Source organism: Triturus cristatus, chromosome 9 (assembly GCF_964204655.1).
Source record: "Triturus cristatus chromosome 9, aTriCri1.1, whole genome shotgun sequence".
In the NCBI taxonomy this organism is placed as follows: Eukaryota; Metazoa; Chordata; class Amphibia; order Caudata; family Salamandridae; genus Triturus; species Triturus cristatus.
In genome coordinates this window covers 760,376,617-760,404,094 of record NC_140592.1, presented here as the reverse complement: position 1 = coordinate 760,404,094, position 27,478 = coordinate 760,376,617, and the positions used below count along the sequence as shown (strand labels likewise).

General features: G+C 43.0%; 1 protein-coding gene across 8 annotated transcripts in view; it reads right to left on the bottom strand.

Annotated features, from left to right (window-relative positions):
- The window catches only part of DAAM1 (dishevelled associated activator of morphogenesis 1), a 579,575-nt gene that overhangs the window by 169,880 nt on the left and 382,217 nt on the right, over positions 1-27,478 (bottom strand). For all 8 annotated transcript variants that reach the window (XM_085626090.1, XM_085626094.1, XM_085626087.1 and 5 more), the window contains 9 exons: positions 22,059-22,392; positions 20,893-21,003; positions 20,535-20,638; positions 20,372-20,438; positions 18,002-18,119; positions 16,712-16,850; positions 14,379-14,437; positions 12,931-13,118; positions 10,686-10,994 (listed from right to left, as the gene is read on the bottom strand). In XM_085626090.1, the coding sequence (XP_085482216.1) occupies positions 10,686-10,994; positions 12,931-13,118; positions 14,379-14,437; positions 16,712-16,850; positions 18,002-18,119; positions 20,372-20,438; positions 20,535-20,638; positions 20,893-21,003; positions 22,059-22,392 (1,429 nt within the window). The remainder of the gene's footprint in view (positions 1-10,685; positions 10,995-12,930; positions 13,119-14,378; positions 14,438-16,711; positions 16,851-18,001; positions 18,120-20,371; positions 20,439-20,534; positions 20,639-20,892; positions 21,004-22,058; positions 22,393-27,478) is intronic.

Here is a 27,478-nt window from a genome sequence, read left to right as displayed (position 1 = left end):
AAAAAAACTGCTAGTGCTCAGACTCTGCCCACTGTTGCTGCACTGTTAGGTAACCTGACCCCGTCTCCCTTCGCCATCCTCCACTTTGCTGAACTTGTTGGGAACCTATCAGCTCAGTGGTCACGGCCTGACGTCCACAGCACGACGGCATGATGTCATGCCAGGTGAGCTTTGTTGGAGGAAGGGAAATCCTTTAAGAGAGCCATTTTCTCTCGGGATTTCCCTTCTCTTCTCTTTTTCCGGCGGGAGAGCAACGTCGTGGTGGTGCCAGCGCGGGACAAATCCAGGACCAGGAGCAACGTCGTGGTGGTGCCAGCGCGGGACAAATCCAGGAGCAACGTCGAGGTGGTGGCAGCGTGGGACAAATCCAGGAGCAACGTCGAGGTGGTGCCAGCGTGGGATGCTGAAAAACTGAAGAGGCAGAGGACCCCAGGCAGCCTGCTCCAGCACGAAAACCCGACCTTCAGCATTTTCACCTGTGGAGCCCCATCCTTTCTCGGTAAGTGCAGTTTATGGCAGGTTGTGCACTATATAAATGCTAATTATAGCCCTCTGACAGTCTGTCCAAGTATTTGTTGACTCCAAGCCCTCTTCATCACCCAGAGATGGTATCCGTTGAGTGTGCTTTATGCATGCAGTCACGTGTTACTTCATCTTGCATTCCCTAAGAGGAATTGTCGTCGTCGTGCAACACACAATTTTTGTGTACTGCATACTTTGAACTGAGTGATCTGTGGACGTCGGAGTTTAAATTAGGGATCTGTGTTTATGATGTGGCAAGGTTGAGATGGTTGAAGCAGAGGCAGAATGCAGTGTGAGATTCTCAGTGTGTCAGTAGGTCATAGAGGCGTGCAGACTGCATGCACATCCAATCCGTGGCCTCTTTGTAGGCCACACGGAGTGACAGTCTCATATATGCCTATGGGAATAGTTGGATGATGTGAGATATGCAGATGGAGGATTTAAGGGGAGAGGTGTTGGCCTAACGGCTAGGACGCTCTACCTCGGACCTGGGGAACTGGGTTTGAGTTTCGGTAATGTCGCTAAAACATCCTGTGATTCTGGGCAAATCACTTAATCTCCCCGTGCCTAACAAAAATGAATGTGTGTCCTTATGTAACGTAACTGGTGCTATGTAAAGCGCTCTGATAACCTATTCGGTTCAAGTTCGCGCTATATAAAACTCTAATAAAAACAAAAACAAAATAATACAGCCTTTATATACTATTAGGGAACAAAGGTTAACATGGATATTTTTTTAACCAGTGTTTACAGTCAAAAGGTACTGGGGAAACAGATATCCAGAAACTGTGTTCAGAATTTCAGCTGCCAGCAAGAGATACTATACAAGCTTTTAGACTTTTCAAAGATTTTGGTGGAAAGAAAACCCCTGAAGCATTAAAAAAGTTAGTAGTTTGCATGGAAACCCTGCCAGCAAGTAATGCGGATTGCGCGAGAGGTTTCAGCGCAATGAACTTAATTGCTTATCCAACAAGGGCCTCTCTTCTTGTAGAGACCATTTCTTCATGCCTATGGATAAAACTCAATGGTCCTCCATTTGAAACATTTGACCCAAAGCTGTATGTAAAGAGTTGGCTTGCAAAAGGTAGAAGGTCTGCTGAAGAAAATTGTTGTGAGAAACCCCAGCAAAACAAACACACTGAATATCTTCGAGGGTTTTGGGGAATCCTGCAATAGATTTCTAAGTAATATAAATATTCTTTACATGTTTTTTAAAGTGTTTGGTATTTTTATGGGTGATACTTAATAAATATACCTTTTTGCCTAATTTATTATCCTTTGCTGGATGCGACTTCATGATTTTCTTAAGCACACAGTGCTAGTTATTTTGATTTAGACCACGCCCCTACTCGGATAGGCCACGCCCCTTCAAGACATTAACCACGCCCCTTTTAGAGCACCCCCAGTTTTTTTTCCCACTTAAAGCACTGACTAGCACCAGGCAAGAAAAAGTGCCTTCTCCATGTAAGAAAACCTATTTTATAGATTAATGTTACCCGCAAAAAGTACCTTGAAAACCACCAGGCAGGGTTCCCAATGTATAACAAGCATTGGCATAGCCAATAGGTCTCGCCTTTGGGACCTTATAAGTATTTAGTTATGCAGCACAATATCATTGGTACAACAGCATCAACTGTTGCATGGCTAAACACTTATAAGGTCCCAAAGGTGAGAACTATTGGCTATGCCAATGCTTGTTTTGTTATGGGGGGGCATAAATAACAGGAGGGTGAAAGTCAGTCAGTCAGTGAGAGTGAGAGAGTCAGTCAGTGAGAGTCAGTCAGTGAGAGTCAGTCTTTTAGCGAGTCAGTCAGTCTTTTAGCGAGTCAGTCAGTCTTTTAGCGAGTCAGTCAGTCTTTTAGCGAGAGTCAGTCAGTCTTTTAGCGAGAGTCAGTCAGTGAGAGCGAGTCAGTGAGAGAGTCAATCCGTCAGTGAGAGCAAGTCAGTCAGTCAGTGAGCGAGAGTGAGAATCCGTCAGTGAGTGAGTCAGTCAGTCACTGAGAGAGAGTCAGTCAGTGAGAGAGTGTCAGTGAGAGGGAGTAGGAGGCAGTCAGTGAGAGAGGCAGTCAGTGAGAGTGGGAGAGTGAGTCAGAGAGAGTGAGTCAGAGAGAGTCAGTCAGTGAGAGATAGTGGGTGAGTGTCAGTGAGAGCGAGTCAGTGAGAGGGCGTAGGAGTGAGTCAGTGAGAGAGGCAGTCAGTGAGAGAGGCAGTCAGTGAGAGTGGGAGAGTGAGTCAGAGAGAGTGAGTCAGAGAGAGTGAGTCAGAGAGAGTGAGTCAGAGAGAGTGAGTCAGAGAGAGTCAGTCAGTGAGAGATAGTGGGTGAGTGTCAGTGAGAGCGAGTCAGTGAGAGGGAGTAGGAGTGAGTCAGTGAGAGAGGCAGTCAGTGAGAGAGGCAGTCAGTGAGAGAGGCAGTCAGTGAGAGTGGGAGAGTGAGTCAGCGAGAGTGAGTCAGAGAGAGGGAGTCAGAGAGAGGGAGTCAGAGAGAGGGAGTCAGAGAGAGGGAGTCAGAGAGAGGGAGTGGGTGAGTGTCAGTGAGAGCGAGTCAGTGAGAGGGAGTAGGAGTGAGTCAGTGAGAGAGGCAGTCAGTGAGAGAGGCAGTCAGTGAGAGTGGGAGAGTCAGTGAGAGAGTGGGAGAGTCAGTGAGAGAGTGGGAGAGTCAGTGAGAGAGTGGGAGAGTCAGTGAGAGAGTGGGAGAGTCAGTGAGAGAGTGGGAGAGTCAGTGAGAGAGTGGGAGAGTCAGTGAGCGAGAGAGTGGGAGAGTCAGTCAGCGAGAGAGTGGGAGAGTCAGTCCGTGAGAGAGTGGGAGAGTCAGTCAGTGAGTGTGTCAGTGAGAGAGAGTCAATCCGTCAGTGAGAGCGAGTCAGTCAGTCAGTGAGAGAGAGTGAGAGAGTGTCAGTGAGAGTGTCAGTGAGAGTGAGTGAGTCAGTCACTGAGAGTGAGTCAGTCAGTGAGAGAGTGTCAGTGAGAGTGAGTCAGTGAGAGTGAGTCAGAGAGAGTGAGTCAGAGAGAGTGAGTCAGAGAGAGTGAGTCAGAGAGAGTGAGTCAGAGAGAGTGAGTCAGAGAGTGAGTCAGAGAGTGAGTCAGAGAGTGAGTCAGAGAGTGAGTCAGAGAGTGGGAGAGCCAGTGAGAGAGTGGGAGAGCCAGTGAGAGAGTGGGAGAGTCAGTGAGAGAGAGTGGGAGAGTCAGTCAGTGAGAGAGAGTGGGAGAGTCAGTCAGTGAGAGAGAGTGGGAGAGTCAGTCAGTGAGAGAGAGGCGGAGAGTCAGTCAGTGAGAGAGTGGGAGAGTCAGTCAGTGAGAGAGTCAGTGAGTCAGTGAGAGTGAAGGTACGTCAGTCAGTGAGAGAGAGTGAGTCAGTCAGTCAGTGAGAGAGAGTGAGTGAGTCAGTCAGTCAGTGAGAGAGAGTGAGTGAGTGAGTCAGTCAGTGAGAGAGAGAGAGTGAGTCAGTCAGTCAGTGAGAGTCTGTTCGTGAGCCAGTGAGTGAGAGAGTGGGAGAGTCAGTCAGTGAGAGAGAGTCAGTGAGAGTGAGTGAGTCAGTCAGCGAGGGTATGTCAGTCAGTGAGTGAGGGTATGTCAGTCAGTGAGTGAGAGAGAGAGTGCCAGTCAGTGAGAGAGAGTGCCAGTCAGTGAGAGAGAGTGGGAGAGTCAGTCAGTGAGAGAGAGTGGGAGAGTCAGTCAGTGAGAGAGAGTGGGAGAGTCAGTCAGTGAGAGAGAGTGGGAGAGTCAGTCAGTGAGAGAGAGTGGGAGAGTCAGTCAGTGAGAGAGTGGGAGAATCTGTCAGTGAGAGAGTGAGTCAGTGAGAGAGAGAGTGAGTCAGTGAGAGAGTGAGTCAGTGAGAGAGTGAGTCAGTGAGAGAGTGAGTCAGTGAGAGAGTGAGAGAGTGAGTCAGTGAGAGAGTGAGTCAGTGAGAGAGTGAGTCAGTGAGAGAGTGAGTCAGTGAGAGAGTGAGTCAGTGAGAGAGTCCGTCAGTGAGAGAGTCCGTCAGTGAGAGAGTCCGTCAGTGAGAGAGTCCGTCAGTGAGAGAGTCCGTCAGTGAGAGAGTCCGTCAGTGAGAGAGTCCGTCAGTGAGAGAGTGCGTCAGTGAGAGAGTGCGTCAGTGAGAGAGTGCGTCAGTGAGAGAGTGCGTCAGTGAGAGAGTGCGTCAGTGAGAGAGTGCGTCAGTGAGAGAGTGCGTCAGTGAGAGAGTGCGTCAGTGAGAGAGTGCGTCAGTGAGAGTGAGCCAGTCAGTCAGTGAGAGAGTCAGTGAGAGAGTCAGTGAGAGTGAGTCAGTGAGAGTGAGTCAGTGAGAGTGAGTCAGTGAGAGTGTTAGTGAGAGCGAGTCAGTGAGTGAGGGTACATCAGTCTGTGAGTGAGTCAGTGAGTGAGAGTGAGTCAGTGAGTGAGAGTGAGTCAGTGAGTGAGAGTGAGTCAGTGAGTGAGAGTGAGTCAGTCAGTGAGAGTGAGTCAGTCAGTGAGAGTGAGTCAGTCAGTGAGAGTGAGTCTGAGTCAGTCAGTGAGAGAGAGTCTGAGTCAGTCAGTGAGAGTGTCAGTCAGTGAGAGTGGGAGAGTCAGTGAGAGAGAGTGGGAGAGTCAGTGAGAGAGAGTGGGAGAGTCAGTCAGTGAGAGTGAGTCAGTGAGAGTGAGTCAGTGAGAGTGAGTCAGTCAGTGAGAGTCAGTCAGTGAGAGTCAGTCAGCCAGCCAGTGAGAGTGAGTCAGCCAGCCAGTGAGAGTGAGTGTCAGTCAGTGAGAGTGAGTGTCAGTCAGTGAGAGTGAGTGTCAGTCAGTGAGAGTGAGTGTCAGTCAGTGAGAGTGAGTGTCAGTCAATGAGAGAAAATCAGTGAGTGAGAGAGAGTGGGAGAGTCTGTCGGTGACAGTCTGTCAGTCAGTGAGTGTCAGTAAGAGTGAGTCAGTCAGTGAGTCAGTCAGTGAGAGAGTGGGAGAGTCAGTGAGAGTGAGTCAGTGAGAGTGAGTCAGTGAGAGAGTGGGAGAGTCAGTGAGAGTGAGTCAGTGAGAGTGAGCCAGTCAGTGAGAGAGTTAGTGAGAGTGAGGGTACGTCAGTCAGTGAGAGTGAGTCAGTGAGTGAGAGTGAGTCAGTCAGTGAGAGTGAGTCTGAGTCAGTCAGTGAGAGAGTGGGAGTGTCTGTAGTGAGAGAGTGGGAGAATCAGTCAGTGGGAGAGTGGGAGAATCAGTGAGAGAGAGTGGGAGAGTCAGTGAGAGAGTGGGAGAGTCAGTGAGAGAGAGTGGGAGAGTCAGTGAGAGAGTGGGGGAGTCAATGAGAGAGAGTGGGGGAGTCAATGAGAGAGAGTGGGAGAGTCAGTGAGAGAGTGGGAGAGTCAGTGAGAGAGTGGGAGAGTCAGTGAGAGAGAGTGGGAGAGTCAGTGAGAGAGAGTGGGAGAGTCAGTGAGAGAGAGTGGGAGAGTGAGAGAGAGTGGGAGAGTCAGTGCGAGAGAGTGGGAGAGTCAGTGAGAGAGAGTGGGAGAGTCAGTGAGAGAGAGTGGGAGAGTCAGTGAGAGAGAGTGGGAGAGAGTGGGAGAGTCAGTGGAGTCAGTGAGAGAGAGTGGGAGAGTCAGTGGAGTCAGTGAGAGAGAGTGGGAGAGTCAGTGGAGTCAGTGAGAGAGAGTGGGAGAGTCAGTGAGAGAGAGTGGGAGAGTCAGTGAGAGAGAGTGGGAGAGAGAGTGGGAGAGTCAGTGAGAGAGAGTGGGAGAGTCAGTGAGAGAGAGTGGGAGAGTCAGTGAGAGAGTGGGAGAGTCAGTGAGAGAGTGGGAGAGTCAGTGAGAGAGAGTGGGAGAGTCAGTGAGAGAGAGTGGGAGAGTCAGTGAGAGAGAGTGGGAAAGTCAGTGAGAGAGAGTGGGAGAGTCAGTGAGAGAGTGGGAGAGTCAGTGAGAGAGAGTGGGAGAGTCAGTGAGAGAGAGTGGGAGAGTCAGTGAGAGAGAGTGGGAGAGTCAGTCAGTGAGAGTGATTGAGTCAGTACGTGAGAGTGGGAGAGTTTGTCAGTGAGAGAGGGGGAGAGTCAGTGGCGAGTGTCAATGAGAGAGTCAGTGAGTCTCGGTAAGAGAGTAAGTGAAAGAGTGAGAGTCAGTCAGTGAGAGAGTGAGTGTCAGTGAGAGTGAGTCAGTGAGAGTGAGTCAGCGTGAGTGAGAGAGTCAGTGAGAGTGAGAGTTGTGACAGTGAGTCTGTGGGAGTGTCAGTGAAAGCGTGAGAGAGTGAGAGTCTGTGAGAGTGTCAGTGAGAGTGAGTCAGCCATTAATGCAAGGCATTTGCAGTTAGGGTGAGTACTCTAAAGCTCATCTTTCATCGTGACAATTTTTCGAATATAAAACCCGTACATGTTTGCAGAGTTGTAACGATGTGTGGCTATTCCTAATGCTCTGAGAATACTACATTATTGTATGTAACTAAATACATGCAGAACAAATAAAAAACAATTATAGTGAAGACTTAAATCCGCATGTTCTGAAAACCTGTAATTTCCCATCTTTCAAAAGAGCACAAGCAGCAGCTGTTTTAAAGCACTCCTGCTTGTGCTCATCATTGTTAATTTATATTAATCGATTTCATTTTAAAGTAATTCAATTAAGATAGAGAGACAGCACATCGGGTAAGGATTACAAGTCACCTGAGAAAACACGTTAAACTCTTATCTTATCAAGCCAGGGAATGGTGCGTGCGCATGCGCGCAGTCTTCACTTTTTCAATCACTGCACTCGTACTTGTGGCGCGCTGCTGCGCGCTCCCACAAGGTGGATGCCGCCACAAGCACGAGTGCAGTGCTTTAAAAAAGTGAAGAACGACGGCTAAAGGCCCTCCTAAGCAGCGCATGCACACTGCATAGGCGAGACCTAAACAGGTCGTACACTAAATGCAAAAAGTGTGCCCTAATAGTAATCAGAGGCCCTAAAGCTATATCACTTTGTAGATCCAGCTAGGGCAGGCCTACATGTGATTACATTATTTAATTCCACGTTTCTACCTGGAAAATGCTAGCAAAACCATCAACTTTTTTTTACCTATTTCTCAAAATCTGATTTAATGTTCCAATGAGATTTTTGATAACTTAAATAAAACAGTTACTGTATAAAAACATACTTTAGACTGCCTGAGCCAGAAATGGCTAAAATCCAATTCTGCCACTCGTCACATGTCCAGAGCTGGAACACACATCATTGGCTGGAAGAGTTAATGACCGTGATTCAGAAGACAGAGGTTACTTCTGAGTCCAGGAAGGACTGGGGTGTTAACTGCTGACCAGTTAGCAGCGATTATCTATCTAGGGGTAGACAGGAACAGTTAGCAGAACAAAGGGCACCATCGCACTATCTCTTATGGGGGGGGGGGGGGGGGGGGGGGTACCAGTTTGGACCCCTTCAGGTGGGAGGAGAGCTCATCTAAATAGGAGAATGGCTAAGGAGCTGAAGACAGGCAAGTCTGGTGGCGGAAGTCTTCTGCCATACTGAAACAGGAGCTCCTGGGTAATTTAATAGCAAGGCAAAGAGTAACTGCTGCAAAAGGAAGTGAGGACTGCAAGAAAACAGTTAAAATTGGGTGGCAGAATTTCTCCAATAACTGGCTAGTACAGGGGATACATCTAACAGCTCACCCAATACCTGCACAGAATATTCCTGGACCTGGAAAGACTTAATCTTAAAAAGAACATTCTGCTCTAAGAAGATGACTAACTCAAGGACTCCTTTTTTTTGCTGGAACACAATGACAGGAACTACTCTCCAAGGGTAAAATGGCACGCCTCCTGTTTGCCTGCTTAAGGGACTCAAAAAGGAGAATAACTACGGTCTACAAATGGACCCTGCTGACAACAAAGGACAGGGCCTGGCCGGAGAAGTGACTGGAGAGTGACCTGGTGCCTTGAAGTTTGTCCTGATGCCCAAAGGGTGCAGAACTGACAGAAGGAACGTTCACAGCAGTTGGAGAAAGTTAGGACATTTTCCATCTCTTTAGACCTATGACCAGGTGCAGATGCTTGCCCGAAAAGGTTGCACCGAGGCAGGCGAGAAACCCAGGAGGTCTGTCCCACTACGCTTTCTGTCGCACTAAAACAGGTTGGGCTGGACCTCGCAGTTAAGGTTTCTGGCCTCATGGAGCACTGTCTGGCTGCTAAGCCTTGCCCTCTGAGAGGATTTCAAATTCCAAAAACGTAAGTCCAACAGTCAAACCTTGGAGCAGGGTGAGGTGGCATATCTATCCAACAAATTAAGTATCCTCAACAGCCACAAAATCAGACAGAGATGTTGGTCGAACCAACACCACCAGTGGGAGTTCTCTGAAGATATGCCTGACTGCGATGGATGCTGGTCAGCCACAGCCTTGGCGCTCACAATCCTACTTCAGAGACCAAGTCCAAAGGCAAGAAAAATTGACTTGGAGGAACTGACCGGTATAACTAACTTTTGCTAAGTAACAGTCGGCCTGAAATTGAGGCTATGTCCCAGTCAACCACACTATGTTACTTTTCAAAGGTGTTTAACATTTTAAAGATGCTGTTCGACTTAAAACTATTAACGTTCATATCTCCAGATTTCCCTAATCCAAGTTTGATCTTAATGTCTTTTCCTTCATTAAAATGCTTTCTATGTTTCTAAATTAGTTGGGGAATTTCAATTTGTTGTGTTCTTGACTTTACAATTGTTAGTATTGCTTGATCTTAACATGCACTTCTCTGCGGACTGCCTGATGTTTGTACCCTAGCTGAACATGTTGAGCAAATATTCACTCAATACTGTGTTTTGACAAACCAGATTGTGTTTATTAAGTTGATAGGTGTCACCTCCCCCCCCAAATTATTGACCCAATTTCTGACAAGAGGCTCATCTTAAAAATATACTATTCTTCGTATATACATGTTATATTGGTGACTTCAGTTAATACCTCTCAAGGTGTTTTAGCAGTCTAGAGAACTTGTGAACCAAAGGTAGTAAAAAATGTGGTTTTGCTATGCATTGTTTATCTTGGGTTTGAATAATTTATACAGACTAATGCAGGGGTCTACAACCTTTTCTGTAATAAGAGCTACTTTTGTTCAATGTAAATCACTATGAGCTATTATTAATGTTGCAAGAATGACCACATCAGACAAGATTACCTTAGTGACCACCATATGCAAAATTACCAGCAGTGATCCCCCTCAGTGCATCAGAAACGGTTGCCAGCAGTAATGTTAAAAAAAATAATAATTAAAAAAAACTCTGTCCATTTGGAAAGTCTTTATAAGTGTAATACTTAGCCATTGTTGCAGTACCCTTGGCACCGAGGCAGTGCTTAATTTGTAAAAGAACGTGCCGGTGCCCGAAGCTGCTGCTCAGAAGTCAGCGGCCGGTACAATTAAACATCAGCGTGGCAAATACTAGAATCCACCTAGCACCACATACCGCCTCTTCAGTCCACTGCCAGACACTCCCTTCGCATTTATCTCACTCGTGCACGTTCCTACTTTTTTCCTTTCTAACATTTTTTCCGTCTTTGACTTTGTCCATCTTTCTAATGTGGGTGTTTTTCACTTTTCTCCTTTCTGGAAAAAGGTGCCGGTCCCCAGAAATAAGTGCTGGTGGGCCGCATCGGCAACCAATGGCTCAAATTAAGCACTGCACCAAGGTAATACTATTAGTAATAAGTCTATTCATAGCCAAATGGTTTATTGCTGAAATATCAGCTTTAAATACATTTTGGAAATACAACCACTTTTCATCAAACATTTTTTGAGTTCTAAAAATGTACACACTGCCATCTCAAATACAGACTTCTTAATTGTGGTTTACATATATCAATTCAACCAAGCACAGTCTTCAAATGTATTAAGCTGAACTACACACAGAAGACTGAAGAGAGCCCCTCACAGGTAGATAGAGAGCTACCAGTAGCTCAAAGGGCTACTCGTTGGAGAAGCCTAGACCAATGCCAAGTTGGTATTATTAATTTCTTCTTTTTAACCAATACGGATATATAGCCATGACTCTTTCTACAGCCATTAATGTCATTTATATTCTTGAAATCCCTAGTGATATATCAGAACACAAAGTACTGTAGGAGTGAGAATGTAAATGGTAGTTTTGAAGTATTTTTGCAAGTAACAGCAAGCTTTAGAAATAATCGCATTTTTAGAACACAGAAGTGTTCATTACAGTGTCATCTATAACGCACATCCCTTGCATGTAAAACCTGCAAGACAACCTTACCTCTGGCAGCTTGGACCAGTTAAAGGACTTCAGAGGGTTCGTAGGCTGTGGTATATTTTTCTTTTTAAGGACTGGGCCCAGTGGTGCCCCTGGTGGTGCAGTGAATCCTCCCAATGGCGGTGGACCAGGGGGAGGAGGTGGACCACCAGGAGGAGGTGGCGGTGGCGGTGGAGGTGCAATCATCCCACCAGGTGGAGGCGGTGGGGGAACAAGAGGTAGATGACTGCCTGGAACACCTGATGGCAGGGGCCCCCCTGGTGCACCAGGGGGTAGAGGTGGCCCTCCAGGAACTGGTGCACATATTGCTCTCTGAAAAACAATAACAAACAAATGTTCATTGTCATCATGCAACATTAAAATAACTAAAGCTTAAAAACATAAAGCTTCTTAAAAAGGACGTATCTCAGGAAAGGAAAACAACTGCTACTTACAAAGCATACTGTATGCTGGTCTGTTTTGTGAAATGTGCTGCAGAATGCCTGCTAGATAGCAGAGGCAATGCATAACAAGTGAACGATTCCTTTCATAGAGTTAGTTATCTGGCTAATCCAGCTTTCAATTTGTGCCTTGTTCGAAATTAAAGTACACAAAAAAGAAATGGGTGGGGTGCTTGAATTAATCTAAGCCACCGGTAATTACTCAGACCGCAACTCAGTCCATCGTGAATTTGTCCACAATGCTACCTCAGATTAGACTCAGCAATATGCAAATTAGCCAAGATCTATTACCATTCTCACTTCTAAGAGTCTGCCATTCACATCAACCAGTTCATCCTGCAATTTAGAGCTTACTGTATTTTTTTTGTGACCGGTTCTGCAAAGTTTGCAACCTATCTCCTTGCAATGATGTAGTAAACCTTTATTTTGTATCATTGTTTTCAAACAAGTTACATACACTTGATATTGTCACAATAATGGCATGAACACATACACAATTTAAATTCTGTGTTTCTAGGTCTCATGTTTCATTAATTTTCAAATTTAAAAGGAGAGTCTGCCACCCATGAAATGGGAGAGTTTGGCAGCTGGTGAAAAAGGGAGCAAGCCATCTTCCGTGGAACAGTGAGTGTCTCTACTGAAGTTGAATTCGATACTCAATCTGTGGAAAGAGATTCAAGGGGAGAGAATGGTTTGACTGTTGCATCAGAAAGTCCTTGGCATTTTTAGCAGTAGGGGAAACCGATACAAGTAAAGCTCAGGGGTACCACCAAAAATCAATTGTTCCCATACCTTCCTGAACTTAGGAGATGAAAGGCTGCTTTGCTAGTGAAGGAATTGATTGCAACAAAACAGGGAATGAACTGGCTTTTAGTGAAAAGGTTCAGAGGTAAGAAACAGCAAAGAGTGTTGCCAGTAGCAAGCATGTAGTTGATGTAAAAGCGAATTCTACTAAGAATATAGGCAGCTGGGGTGGTTTGGCTGGCATCAAACTATAAAGAGGAACCATCCTTGTAATAACAAAACCAGCACCACTGTAGAAATTGGGAATAAACCATTTTGAAAACCCATACCCACCACACACCACCGCAAAAGAGCACAGGCACTCATTTAAAGCAGAGAAACCTTTCCATCGCACCATAAGGATTCACGAAGCATGGATACAACTGGGTCACAAGGACACAACAGTGGCAAAAGGGGCCAAGTTAAAGTGAGCAGCAACAAAAAAGGGGGAAAGATTAATCAAATTTGCCAAAAGGAGATGGAGGACTGAACAGGCTGATTCTACGGACTTGCATTTGAAATTGGTACTTGGTCTCCACTGCTGCATAAGCCACGAGTGGATCAAAGTACAGTGGTTTTTACAGTCAATTGTACAGCTCTGGTATGAAAAGGGAAATCAACTCAACTACGGCCTACTTCATCGACAAAGACTTCTAGAATGTTTGGCATTTCTCTGAAATACTGTGCTGGTGTCCTCACCGATATATTTCAGTGGATGGGCAGATAGTACATATTTAAAGGAATACAGAGTGGGGTTTCTCGGCATTTGACAAAGACAACTGAGTTAAAGAGAGGCTCAATGGAGTCCTTTAACTTGTGTTTGCAAAATATTTCAGGAAAAGGAGAAAGTATATCCAGATTCCAGGACAACTGCGTTATAACAGACTCCACTTTTGACATGCTAAGTAGAATCAACATTTGTCACAACTCAAAAAATGCTGGAAGCAACTCAAAAATTCATTAGTGTTAGAGAGTGATTCATACTCAAAGAATCCAAGCAATGCAAACTTTACAGAACCACTTACCCGACTGAGCTCATGCACTTGTGCAGTGAGATCTACCACCTGCTGCTTGACCTGCTTGTGCTCCGTGGACTCCTTCTCGAGCTTCTCTTTCATTTTATTGAGGGTTTGCATCATCTCCTCCTTCTCCTGGGTTTTGGCATCACATTCTCTTTCTTTCTTGTCAAACTTTTGTTGCAGCTCATGGTGCTCTAAGTGGGGAGGAGTTGTGTTTGCACAAATATGGGATTAGGCCGACAGTGAAATGTAACATTACAAAAGCATCTCCAAATTATTGAATATTTAGTTACTCTTTAGGATGCATGTGTTAGGGTGTTCCAACTCACTCTATCAGGGGTTCTCCACCTTGTGAGGGTGCCCCCATACACCAAAACTGGTGTTACAATACTCGTTGAAGATGTCCTGACTCACCAAACCTGAGATGTCAAGTCATATCAGATATTCCCAGTATGAATGCCGTGGTCCAGTTCAGTAGAAAGCCATCATAATGGTTTCTGGTATAAAGAGAAAATGTGTGGTACAGACCCCTTGGGACATGCCGGGCCCAAAAGAACTTGACAGACATGTTACTGAGCTGAAGGATGAAATCCACCTTTAAAAGGAGTGTGAGCACCCATGGCTAACCTCCATTGACATGAAACTAGAGCAGAAACTAGAAGTACAGATTAACTGACACCCTACCCGAAGGAAACCCCCAACCTGAAATGTGAAACCCAGCATCAATCCTTGATATGAAGGTAGACGGACAGCAGTCCTTGAGGGGCATACTGAAAGTCTGGAACGTTTTTGGAAGGTTGTCCTCTATTCCACTCCTCAGGAAAGTGTCTGTCATTGTTTGGGAGATCTTTACTGTGGTGTACCTAGAAAGGATGGGGAGGGGCTGTACTGGAGCCATAGGAAAATGTCTGATGGCTACTCTCGCCAACACCTTAGTAAACGGACCATAGTCTGAGCACCTATAGAAGAGTTGACACCCAACAGAAAAAAAACTAAAATAAAATCCCAATTTCCATACGTCAACATATATTATTCAAGGGCATATAGAAACAATGAATACCTATTGTTGACAAGTCAGGATATGAAGAAATACTCAGTGCACTTTTCATAGAACAAATCTCGCATTTGAGTTCAATAGGAGTTTACTAATAATCAATTTTCTTGGGCTGCATTTAACTCCCCCAACAATTTATTGTTTTGACTTCATCTTTTAAAATTCCTTTTTGGATAACACTTATTGACCAATAGTTTGGCAAGGCATCAACAATGGAAGCACATATCCCTGTACACTACTCAAGTGCACGGTTTTAACTTCAACCCAGTGACTAAGAGATCTACTCATGCAATAATGTGCGAAACATTACTAATTAAATGAATTTGGTAATGGACATCAAAAGACAAACCACTCTAAATATGAAAAACTCCAAAATAGCACTATTAAATCTATGGTTTACCTTTTCTCATCTTTTCAGCCTGTTCTTTCCATTGTTTGACCTCATTTTCATTCACAAGCCTGCACAAAATTGTTATCAATTAATAAACAAACCTTCATAACACAGCTTTTAAAAGAATCACAAACATAAGAACAAAGATCTGGAACAACATTCTGGATGAACAGACCTCTGCAGCACTAACGCTTTCAGAGACCCATAAGACGGACCTGTGATTTGCTAGAGACCCAATATCTACGACCTATCACTTTTGAAGCCCTGTTACCATGACTTTTACTATGTCGATTCAATCTTGAGGTTACCAAGAACTACAGCGCCCAGAGTGCACTAGGTTAAAGGAAAGTAACAAACTGGGAAATCATATCCAGGATAAGGTGAAGCTTTTTACTGGACACTTGGTGGCCATCATAATGGACGTTGGTCAGATTTTTTTAAAACAAAGTAATGTCCTTTAATAACACAGACATCCCTACCTCTAAACCAGCTTTGAGGTCTCAACCTTATGGCTCCAAAGATGTTCTTGGTGAAGGGTCGGGCACGCAGTCTGTATGGGGTCCTCCCTTCTAGAGATGTGCAGTGCTTCACCCTTAGATATGGTTTCTTAAGAGGGTGGGGACAGTGGTTGCCTGAGATGGCTTCCTCCTTACCAGCACTGGGTGTTGCTCCTCCTTCTATGGGTATAGGTATCAGAGTTCTAAGGTCACAGCTCTGTATACCACCGCCTGGTACCCACTCATGACCCTTGTTCTCGCATGGAAAAATGTACTTCAGGTGGTGTCAGGCTCTGGACGCGTGCTACTTCTCACACTGAAGCATGGCACAGTCCGCGGGCTTCATGGAGAGAACGCAATGCCCCATTGAGATCACAACAACCACTTCATAAATAACAGTACTTGCTTTTAAAGACATTGCAACAACCATTTTGTCGCAAATACCTCTCGGACTGGATGCAGGAATGAGCCAAGCTATAGGAGCACCATTTAGGAAGAGGGTAAATAACCAAGGGACACCCACTAGCCTTTCGGAACCATTATCAGATGGGGAAGGCAAGACTGGGAACAGATATGAAGCAGGCAGGAGGAAACACTCTGGGAGATGGCAGCCGTGTGAGCTGAACGTCCAAGGAATCCTCACAGTCAGTCGAACACTGCCCTTTCATACACCAGCAGGTAGGACAAGGTGAGCTGTGACAGGTCTGACAGGAAACAGCGACAAAGATTACAGCCTAATTGTTGTTGCAGGGTTCTTTTTCCTTACTACAGAGTCATTAGGTTTCAAGATGGTTGCCATTGTAGGTGATAGGAAACCCCTCTCAAACCAATAGGATTACAGATCTAATATTAGTGCCCGTGCTAATCATTAAGTCAACCTCAAAGTTGTGGTCACCTTAACCCCTTCGATGCTGCGCAGATTCCGCCGCTGTGCTGGCGGAATCTTGCGCGGGCGGGGTCATGACGGAATGGTTCCGTCATGAGCACAGCTCAACCGTGGGTCATGACGGAACCATTCCGTCATGAGCACCGAAGGGGTTAAGCAAGGGTAAACTCCCTTTACCCAAGGTTATTGTGGCTTTTCAGAGGATTTAATTCACATACTGCTGCATCATGTTTTAACTGCAGGCTATCTTAGTTCAGAGGAAATCCCCCCACCAGTTCCCTCCGAATCAATAGGACTCCAATAAAAGCAATATTTTGTAGAGAAACAAAAATTCTGCCCCATCAAGTTTAATAAGAAGGAAGATCAAAAAAGTGGCAAAGGCATGGTGGTAGAGCCAAAGCCCTCATACTATAAGAATGAACAAGAGTGTGATAACAATAAACATGGGTATAACAACCACCCCTTATATTAGAGGCAGCGTGTGCCAACCTACAACTTTAGCAAGTTATTTAACAGCAACAAAATATATTTCCTTACCTTTCATAGCTACGGAAGAGTAATAATTATTCCAATTGTATCTGCATTTTACCACTTTCAATTAAATGCATTTAACTCCTATGGAATAACCACCTTTCCTTGCACTCAGTCAAGAATGAGGATCAATGGCATGTTCATAGGATCTTTTAAATCTATTTTCATATTCATAAACAATAACTGAGTTTATAATGGTTTTTATAAATCATTTGTATTACAGCTCAATGGTAAACATAACGCTATCAATTAAGTGTACCTACTGATCAGGAACTATGTAACACAACTGGTAATTATTGAAATGTGTCTAAGATTACCTTTAAAGCTTAGTTTAAATCAATTTCAAATATTTTTAAAGCTATCATAAAAAAAACAAATACAGATCACATGAACTTATTATTCATAATAAAACTGAGTAGAACACTTACATTCTGACAACATTCTTCACGTTGAAGTTTTCTAGAGGTGAGAGATCGGGGTCTTGCCCTTTATCATTTTGAATTACAATCTGCTGAACAATTCTGTCTAATAGCAGCCAATAATGGACAGTGTTTCCGCTCCTTTTATCTATAAAGAGAGGGAGAGTTACAGAATAGCATGATAGAAAACAGGGCATGGATAGACATTTTATTCAACCTTTAGGATATGCTAATATTAGCTCAGCCACTCAGAAGGCTTAGGATAATGGCACCAGATGGGTACGGTCTCTAAAAGTAATAGCATGTGGCAGCTTATTTTGTAGAACGACAATAATGGGGCGCCCAATCCTTACATGAATAATACATGGTGGCACATAATTTATAGGCGCGCACACACATGCATGGGCCAAGTCACTAGAAACAATAATAAATCGTAAATGAATGTTAAGGAAAAAAGTTACCGCCATGATCACTTATGGACATTATTTCTACCACAGGTTTCCTACTAAAAATAAGTCCTCAGTGCATAAATTAGTTTTTGGTTGAACTGCCCTTTGGGTCTGACATACTCAAGCATGCATATTATTTTGTGCAAGGGTGTACTGAGTATAAAAAAGAAACAAAACAGGCTTAGGCATGACAAAATGCATTACTAAGTAAAAGTGAAAACTAATGAAGTTATTTTACATTGAATTTGTGATCGTAACATAACTGTTTAAATAAAAAGCAGCTTTACAATTAATTGAGATTGATTGCTAGAGAAATGTTTTGTAGGTTCCCAGATGGGATTTGCAGTGGCATTGAATAAACCAGATAAAAGAAAACTCTGGCAAGGGTATACATCATAGTAGTTGGACTTTCTTATTTTACTCAAAGGATTCGCAAGTTACTGTCCCTTGTCCACCCACAGGAATGTATTTACTTCAAGCATAATCAAGTATGAGTCCAACAGTATTTGAAACCCATACACTCCAGAGGAGTACATGGGGCAAATCGTTTAGGGAATAGACATATATCAGACTGAAATATTAAGCAAAGATGTATGAAACAGAAAACAAACAAAACATGTACAGGCAGAGCCTGATCCGTCTTAATACTAGTTTCTGTATCGCTCCACTGGCACCACAACGCCTGCACTTCAGGCATGTTAGTGGGGAAAGGAAAAATACCGTATGTAGATTTTGCCACATAGTCTCATCTACAGCTCTGAAATGTATAGCCTACTGAATATCATGCACTAGTAAGTTATCCTGGGACATATTACATGTAATAGCAACCTTCACAACATAATATACTCACAAGGCATTTGAAGACAGTGATGAAGTATGGACATAAAGTGCGGGTATGCCTCTGTGTGCGTCAGCCTCTTCCGGATGAGCTCAAACAACTGAGTTGCACTTTTTGTGTCAATGTGAACCTAGGCGATTTAATCATAAAGCATAGCTCAAAGCATCAATATGAGGATCAATTTACAACATTAACACCTTCATATGCACATGACAAATAATTCAGATTAAACAGGTATTCTGAACTGCATCCAGTAATTGTCTGCGTTAGAAGGCTCCAGATTTGCATAATAGAAAACATCTTCAATGTGGAAAATAATATACATATGACGCAGACTTTAAAAATACAAAAGGGGGTGGTGATGGACGGAGCATCAGAACCAATCAAACACTCACACTCAGTCAACAGATCTGGGTTTGATCCATCACCATTCTTTAGCCCACTCTGCCACCCCAGTTCAGACATGGCCATATGCAAATCAGTCTGACCCTGTGCCTCATGGGAACAGTCCAGCCCGAACTGCCAAGCCATGCCTTCCCTGGACCGGAAACAAGCAGACTTTAAATATGTTCTAAATTGAGCCAAAACACAGAACTTTCACATTTCTGTGTATACGGTACTGTATATACACTTCTGTATACAAAGGTACTGATACATTTCGGTACACAATGCCCTCCTCTAAGACACTAATATACCACATGAATGTTTAGACTACTTAAGATTATTTCATATGGAGAGCGTAAACTATATATGTATTGAATCAACATGTGCCTGTGGGCGCCTCCTTTATAAACTGGCGGAATGAAGTATGATGGATGGCTTTGTATTAAGAACTACAGATGGATAAAAGTAACCGTGGGGAGGTTGTCTATCATAGATAACACCAACTAAGACACCTAATTGCTTAGGTATCAAAACTATATAAAGTTAAAGCAACAAGAAGTACCTTAAAAGAAGCCATAGACACTGAGGTAATGTAATGCCTTCTGTGAAACTAGAAGTAATGCCATGGCAAATGTTCTGCAATACTTAGTAATCAAAGAATAGCACCAGGCAAAGAACCCGAAGATCTCTGATGTTTTCAATACTGTACATTCTTTCACCCAATCTTGGATCCTACAAAGGGACCCTTTTAGAGTACCACTGGAATGCCTCACTAACATACAAACTACCTCAACACAACTCTAATCATGGCACCAAACACAAGTTCCAAGTAGCATCTTGTAATTATGAAATCGCTTAAAAAAATACAATAGAAATGAAGTAAATAATCAGCATCACTGTTATTTGGAAAGGTGAATACAAATGTTTAATGGAATAACAATTGTTACACAGTGTGCTTTAAGCCACATACAGCAGATTTTGCAGAACAGATAGAGTAGCAGTCACCATTTCACTTTGGCGAAGTGGATAGTGAATATGGTTCCTGCCGCACCCTTTCTTTAGATGTGATGGGTGGGCTTCTGCAGTTTATGCAGATGGGAGTAGAGAACATAAACAAGTGCAATAGCTTCCTTTTGAAGTATTAAATAGAGAATGTGCGCTTTACAGACTACTTCTCAACCAAGCATTATTGGCAGTCAGACACAAAGTCATACTGATGACTTTCTCTCCTGATAAGCCCCATAGGTGCTTGCTAACAGGGTTGATACATCAACAACTTTTGATCAGTGGGATTGAATTTCTGAATGAATCATTCAAAATTGAATTGATAAACAGACTCATGCGCCTGTGACTTTTGCAGTGTATAATGCCACTCAATGTCAAGGTTAGTCAGCCGCACTAAGCCACCAGCTTTGTGCTTTACTAAGTGCACACTTTGTGCAGATTTATTAATGTGTGCTTCTTGAATTTGAGGACTGTGTCATCCACTATGATACAATATTGTGGTATGTCAGATTTCCCTTTTGTTTGTGAATGCTTCGGACTGTAGTTTATGTCAATAGACACAAACTATTGAAAATGGAATATAATTCACTTCCATGAACCTTATATATAGAATATGCCTTGGAAGTTATTCCAAGACAATCATTGTCCTATTTATGTTAAATCCTTCCATACATGGCATGCTGCCAACTATAAAAGCTCTGAAGTTGTGCACTTCAGTTTCACTAGTGGAATCGTTCTGAGCTAAATACAGACCAATCATTTGTTATGAGGTGATCAATCCGGTCTTGCAATGGGCTGCAAGAGCAGAGGAATCAAGTAAATTTACTAATCATGCTGATTTGGTGGTTTTGATTACCCAAGGCCTACACGCTCACATATAAATCCTCCTTGAAACATGGCAAACCTAGCCAACCTGTCTACTCCATCTCTCCAAAACAAACATAAAATACAAAACTTCCCACCTCTGTTCAGCAGTTCTAGTCTCACACCTACCAGTTCAAATCTTTTGGCAAATTCCAGTTCATCCTCATTTCGAAGCATTTCAAAGAAGTCTAAATGTCTAGAGAAAGAAAATCACTGTTAACAATAGGCTCATTAAATACTTCTTACAGAGAACCTGTAAACAGCCACCCATCTAAAATGAGAGATCACCAACCTGTCTAGTGTTGAGTTTTCATGTTCTCGTAGTTTGTCAATAACTGGCTGAATTCCTAGCATTAGAAATTCATACCGAAGATGAAGTCGGAAATCCAGACTTTCCTACAATTACAAGTTTGACAATTATAAATCTCTAAAACTAAATACAAAACTGATTTTCATATTTAAATCCTTAAGCACACTCAATGTGATCACATGCAAGAGAAATCACAAAGATCAAGGGGACACGATAAGGGGTAGACCTGGATTAGACAAAGAAAAGCTAAGTGGAAACAGAGGGCAGAATAGTTGTGGAGGAATAGGTCAGATTTTTTAAGTGGGCTGAAAGACTCAAGAGAAAAATATTAAATACTTACGACTCCTGCTCCTTGGCTTAGAACTGCATTAATAAAACACATGATCGCCGTTTTGAGATTCACTTCATCTCGATATCTTCCAGTACTCCGATCCAAATCATTTATAAGCGTCTGACAAATTAATACAAACATGTTACAAGGGCATATCACTCAAGGAAAAAAGGTGTGTTCTTAATATATCCTGCCAAAGAACTATTTTCTTTACCAGTAGCAATTGCTCTTATTGAGTAAACGATAAATAAACAATTAAATTAAAAGGTTGAAAGAGGAAACGGTAACCATTCATATGCTGAACATCAACAACCAACTGTTATTTAACAACTAGTTACAGGATCAGCTATCCAGACAAAAACACTTTAAGCAGGACAGGAACATTTCGAATACAAAAATGTCTAAAATGTAAAGTGCAGTGTCTCTTGAGAAACAAAAAGTTACTGCTAAGACCTGCCACAGCTGGTATACCTTTGTGACCAAACACAACTTTTCACTTCACTCAGGTTTTCAATGCCTGCTCTTAGAACATTCACAGCTTTGCACACTCAGTGGGGGAAGCGTCACCTCACAGTCCCTCATTTTCAGACTTGAGCAGTGCCCTTACTAATGCTGAATGCTGTAGTCAAAGAAGTATTTAAACTACAGTGGTATGAGATGCCAAACCAATAATATGCCTTACTTTTAGGACCATCACCCCAGGGGTATTTTTCTTTAACGGTCTGTGAATGTAATCAAGTAGATTAGAAACACTATTTTTCTTTCAAGATGTTGCATAATTTGTTACCAAGAAAATAAAGATAATGTGATATTCTATTTGTATCCTTGAGCCAGGGTTCTTACTTCTAGTTTCTTACAATGATAAACAAGCCTACATTGTAGGGTTTAATCCTTCTCTGATGCTCCATTCTGAACCCCCTTAACTCGCAGATTTGTGGTTACCATGCTGAAAGTTTAAGTCGGGGACTCGGGTATTAAATGGGAAAAAAGAAGTTTTACGCTATGTGCGTTTCACTTACCACTCACAACGCTACATGCATATTTAATGTAAACAAAATAATTATCCTTGTGGGAAAACATGAAAAGCAAAGATATGCCATGACTCCAGATGAGAGACAGTCTTGCAGTAAGTGAAAATAAAGAAGAATTTGACATGCGAGTACAGCGTGCAGTACCTGAAAGCGAGTCCGTTCACTGGCATACTTCTGGTAGTGCAGCATAGACTCTAGCACCTTCTTGTGACCTCCAGGAACCAGGCACACGGCGCCCAGGATTTCCAGCACTGCCACTTTAGTCTTTATGTTTTCCGTGCTCAAACTCTGAGCGATGACGTTAATGCTCGCTGAATGAGCTAAAACATGGGCCCGTCCCTGAGAGTTGTTCATCAGAGCCTTTATGCATCCGATGAGAGAGGTATGTATTCGAGACTCTGACGTCTCATAGTCCATGGTTTGCAGAAAGTTTAGAATGCAAGGTAAGCCATCCAAATCCATGAACCTAGTCACAAACCTATCAAACAGAAAACAAGATCGAAATATTAGATCATCATAAGCTACGAAAGCACCTCTCTTCATACTTTTTGTGTCTGTCCAGAAACAATATTGGCTTGGTGGCAATTCTATGATTAATGGTGACATTATTGTATTAATCCCTAAACGGACCTTACATAGAAGTATGTAGGGGTGAACATTTAAAAACTTACAGTTTGAGTTTCTCAACTCCACTCCCATCACAAAACAATTAGTTTAACCAAATGAATACTCAAACGTTGTGTTTGGTAGGGTTGGTACTATGAAGGCACTCAAATTCAGAAATTAATTATAATGAAAATGAGTTGAAGGCGAGGGCACCCCATAACCGCACAAAATAAATCTGTATAAGACTGTGGAAGTACAGCTTAGGTCCAAAATATTCAAACATTATGGAATGCGGAGGTGTGTATGCACAGCATAAATTATATTTCCAACTAGTTTCACATATGGAAGTCGGGTTCCGTTATTGAGATGATGTGCCATTCTGATTGCACAATCCCTTCCCCCTTCTGCATCACCCTCTGTCACTTTCTCCTCACTATCTCAATTGAATGGAAAAGTTCTCATAAGTTTGTCTCAGTTTCTCCGGTAACTTATAATTTAGCTTTTGGAGAAGTTCTGGTTAGGAGTTGTTGTAGGGACTGTTTTAGAGAGATTTGTTCTATAGGTAGAGGGATAGGAACGATGGGAAAGGTTAAGGCACTATGACAGGGTTGCCATTTTTATCCTGGAATGTCAATGGCCTGCGGGTGAAGGCTAGAAGACATAGAATCTTACAGTATCTGAAAGATTCCCCCGCACAGGTCATTGTCATCCAGGAGACACACTTACTAAAACACGAGGTCAGGGATATGCTAAAGAATTTGAAATGGGTGGACAAATTTGTATGCACGGACCACAATGCCAACATACGAGGGACCCTTATAATATTTAAAAAAACAGATTAGTGTTCAAATTCTGGATCAGAAGGAAGATCATAGTGGTAGATGACTATTGGTAAAAGTGCAGTTAGAAGGGCTAGTGTACACCCTAGTGGGTTATTATGGCCCGAATCAAGATGACCCGTCTTTTCTGAACAAAATTCAGAATTATCTGATTTCTTGCCAAGACCCCATCATTTGGGTGGGAGACTTTAATATAGTTTTAAATCCCAAGCTGGACAAATCGTCTAACTCAAGAGCAATAAAACTTTCTAAATCTAGGCAAACTCTTATAGGTATAATGTCAAATCTGGGGTTGGTGGATGAATGGAGGCAGAGATCAGGCAGTATACCAGGTGTTTCCTTTCACAACTATAAATATAAACATAAGTCAAGAATCGATTACGCTTTTTTCAGTCATAAGTTGATAGACGGTTTGAAGGGGATAGCATATATCCCCTCCCACCTCTCCGACCATTCTGCCATTTTTTTCATTCTGTTACACCATCAGCAGACCAGGCAAACCTCTTGGTCCTTTGATCGGACGATTCTGCTTGATGAGGATGAAATTTGCTTCCTTGTTGCTGAAGTAAGCATATTCCTGGACATTAATCAAGTCAAGTCAAGTCAAGCTTTATTGCGGTTGAATTTACCATAAAAGCACATAAAAATACACAACAGTACAACAAATCAAGCAGTCCATTTCATGCATGTAATCTCAAGTAATTAGATGATTGTTAGACATTTTTTTTTTATAAAAAATTTAAATATTTTCCAGTATTCTAAAATTATTAAAACAATGATCATTCTAAAAAGGATAAAATGTTAACTATTCTCTCAATATCCATTAACTTGATACTAGTGTACAGCAGCATTGTTTATCAGGTTCCTTCGAGTTATCCACATTGAATGCAAATATTTAGCTACTGCAGAAACAATCACTGCGTCGGTATCTGTTTTTAGTATCCTAAAAAAGGCCAAATATTGCTTTATACCCAAGTTTTTACACAGCTGGATTATCCATTTCTTCCTAATGTAAGCATAAGCTGGACAGAAAAGGATAACATGTACAGGAGTTTCTTCCTCTGTTCGACAGCCTGGGCAAGGGCGTGCCGGTCCCCCTTTCCACCTATCAATATTATGAAAAAAAGGCAAAGTGCCATATCTAAATTGTAAGTAAAGCTTCTTTGCTAAGGTAGGTTGTATTGTGTCAATCTCAGGCTCAAAGCTATAAAAGGACTTAACGTCCAAAAAAATATCGGTTAGGCTTGAAGTTTTTACTGAGCGAAAGAGATTCCTTAAGTTAATTTCTTTAACAGCACTTGTCATAGTTTTCTTGGAAATAGCTGGGCAGGAAACCTCAGGATTTAACCAGAGTTCCTCAAACCCAGTCGATATAAGTGACTGTTTTACGAATGCTAACCAAGGGATCCTACCAGATCCTAATGAAGCCATGACAACTTTGAGCTCCTCCTTATAGTTCACCAGCTCAGGCGTGCTCCACAGGCGCTTCCAATAGAGTAAGGGCCGGACAGCAATAGCGTCTGCAATTGAGCAGATTTTTAAGTCGAGTCTTAGCGGGACTAAAGGAGTACTTTTTGGCAAGTCCAATAATTGTCTTATAAAATTATTTTCAGTTATTGATAGGTTGCTTACTAATATGTGTCCCCAAAGTTCCGCCCCATACAGGGATGATGCCCTAGCTTGAACTTTGAAAATTTCAAGGGGGGCACTTATTATTTTGTGAGTGCAATTCTTCTGTACTTTTAAAATTCCCCCGGCTGCTTGGGTTAATCTTAAGTTGGCCTTGGCCACTTGTGGACCCCATCCCATTTTATCGTTCAAAGTCAAACCCAAATATTCAAAGGTTGGGACCCTTTCAAGGGGTCTGCCTTCCATCATTGGATGGGGGCAGTTAACAGTATTAGCATTAAAAACCATGTACTTAGTCTTATTTATATTAACCACCAGATTCCTTTTAGTACAGAATTTGGAAAATTGATTTAACACGCGCTGCATCCCCATCGGGGATTTTGAAAGCAGGAGCGTGTCGTCCGCAAATATTAAGGCGGGAAATCTTCGGGCACCCAATTTGGGGGAGTCAATGTCGTTTTTGGCTAAGAGATCTTCGATAAGCCCGTTGAGAAAAAGGGAAAATGGGGTCGGAGCAAGGACCCTGCCTAACACCTTTCTCAATCGGGAAGGGTCCAGTTAACTGACCTTGTTTACCAAAGCGTACTCCCGCAAAAGTACCTTCATGTAAGATCTTAAGCTGGTGGCATAGGTATGGTGGAACCCCCATTGTTAGTAAAATGGTCCATAGCTGATTCCGATCCACCATATCAAATGCGGACTTTAGGTCGACAAATGTAAGATAAAGGCTACCCCCTTCCAAGACCACATGCTTCCAGTAAAGCACTTGCAACCGGAATAATTGGTCAATTGTTGATGTTTTGGCCCTGAATCCCGCCTGAAGCGGCGTCAGAATGTTGTTCTCACTAGACCAAATCTGTAAACGTAACAATAACCTGGCGTAAATTTTTTGTGCAACATCAATAAGGCTAATCGGCCTATAATTGGAAGGTTGGAGCGGAGAGCCCTTCTTGTGTATTGGAATTATCTCCGCCCCTAGCCAGGTACTTGGCAGTGGTAGCCCCTGCAATATTGCGTTAAATAATACCAAAAGGTATGGGCCCCAAACTACTGGTTCTTCTCTGTATAAATCACCAGGGATCCTATCGAGTCCCGGCGCTTTATTAGGCTGGATACTTAAAATGGCCAACTTTACTTCCACCAATGAAAATGGTTGCGCTGGCCACATGGGATTCGGAGCCGATAGGCTCGAAGGAGCTTCACTTGTACATGAGGGAGAGAGAGAATAAAGATCTTTAAAATAAGTAGACCAAGCTTCTTCAGATATGTTTGGAACAATTGCGGACCTACCTTCTGGTTTCCCGGTATGGACAAGATTCCAAAAGGTCCCTGAGTCCTTTGCCACAAGTGCAGATGTAATAGCAACCCAACGGTCTGCCTCCCATTCTAATTTTGCATTTTTTAGCAATTTCTTATAAGCTTGTCTGGCTTCAATGACACAAGGCCTATTACCTTGGCTTAAGGCCAGCAATAGCGCAGTTTTCGTGTCCCTACAACATCTGTTAAACCATAAGTTGTCATCATGGCATAGTTTAGGTTTAACAGTACCTTTCTTATAGAAGGTGTCCTTTAGTATAGCGACCATTTCACTATGAATATCGACAATTATGCCCATATCAATGCTCAAAGGATTGAGAAGGGTAGAATTTGCCCTTTCGAGCAAGGGGGTTACATCTCGGTATAATTTTGCCATTGTTTCAATAGATGATTTCGCGGCCGCCCATCGAATTCTTCTCCCACCTTGCTTTAGTCTTAGGTCGCTACTTGGGGTGCTGGCTATGGCACTATCCCCAGTGATTAGTTGAAAGTCCATCTCGATTATCAGGGGATTATGGTCACTTTCTATGCGAGGCGGAACGCTAAAATGTAAAATTTTTGGCCAGGATGCCAAGCTCACCAAGAAATAATCTATCACAGATGTGTGCCCCATACCATTATAAGTGTGCTGGGCTGGGGAATCACTCTTAAATCGACCGTTGCAGGCTCTGACAGAGAACGTATAGGTGAGGGAGGTCAACTGAAGGACTAAGGCTGACCAATTTTTTACAGGATAAGCATTAGAGGGCAAAACTGACCAAGTTTCATCTTCAACCATTGTGATTGGAGGGACCCCTTGTAATGGTTCGAAATGGCAGTTGAAGTCACCTCCAATCAACAAGACAACATCACCCCCGATCGTATGCAGTAGGGCGGTTAGCATATCCAAGGTTGTAGATGTTCCACCCGATTGTACTGGCCGTGAATAGATGTTAATCAGAGCCAGTTTTGGTGTTTTTTTATGGGACATCAGGATGCACGTGAGATCAGGACTATTTGTCTCTAGCCTTTTCAACGTGAATCCAAGATGAATACCCACCCAAATGCACAACCCCCCTGACGGTCTGCCTCTTGCGCCTTTTACTGCAGGTTCCGCAAAAGTTACATACCCCACTCTATGAGTAGAATCTAACTGCCCACGTTTCCTGAAATAAACAAATCCCATGGGAATCT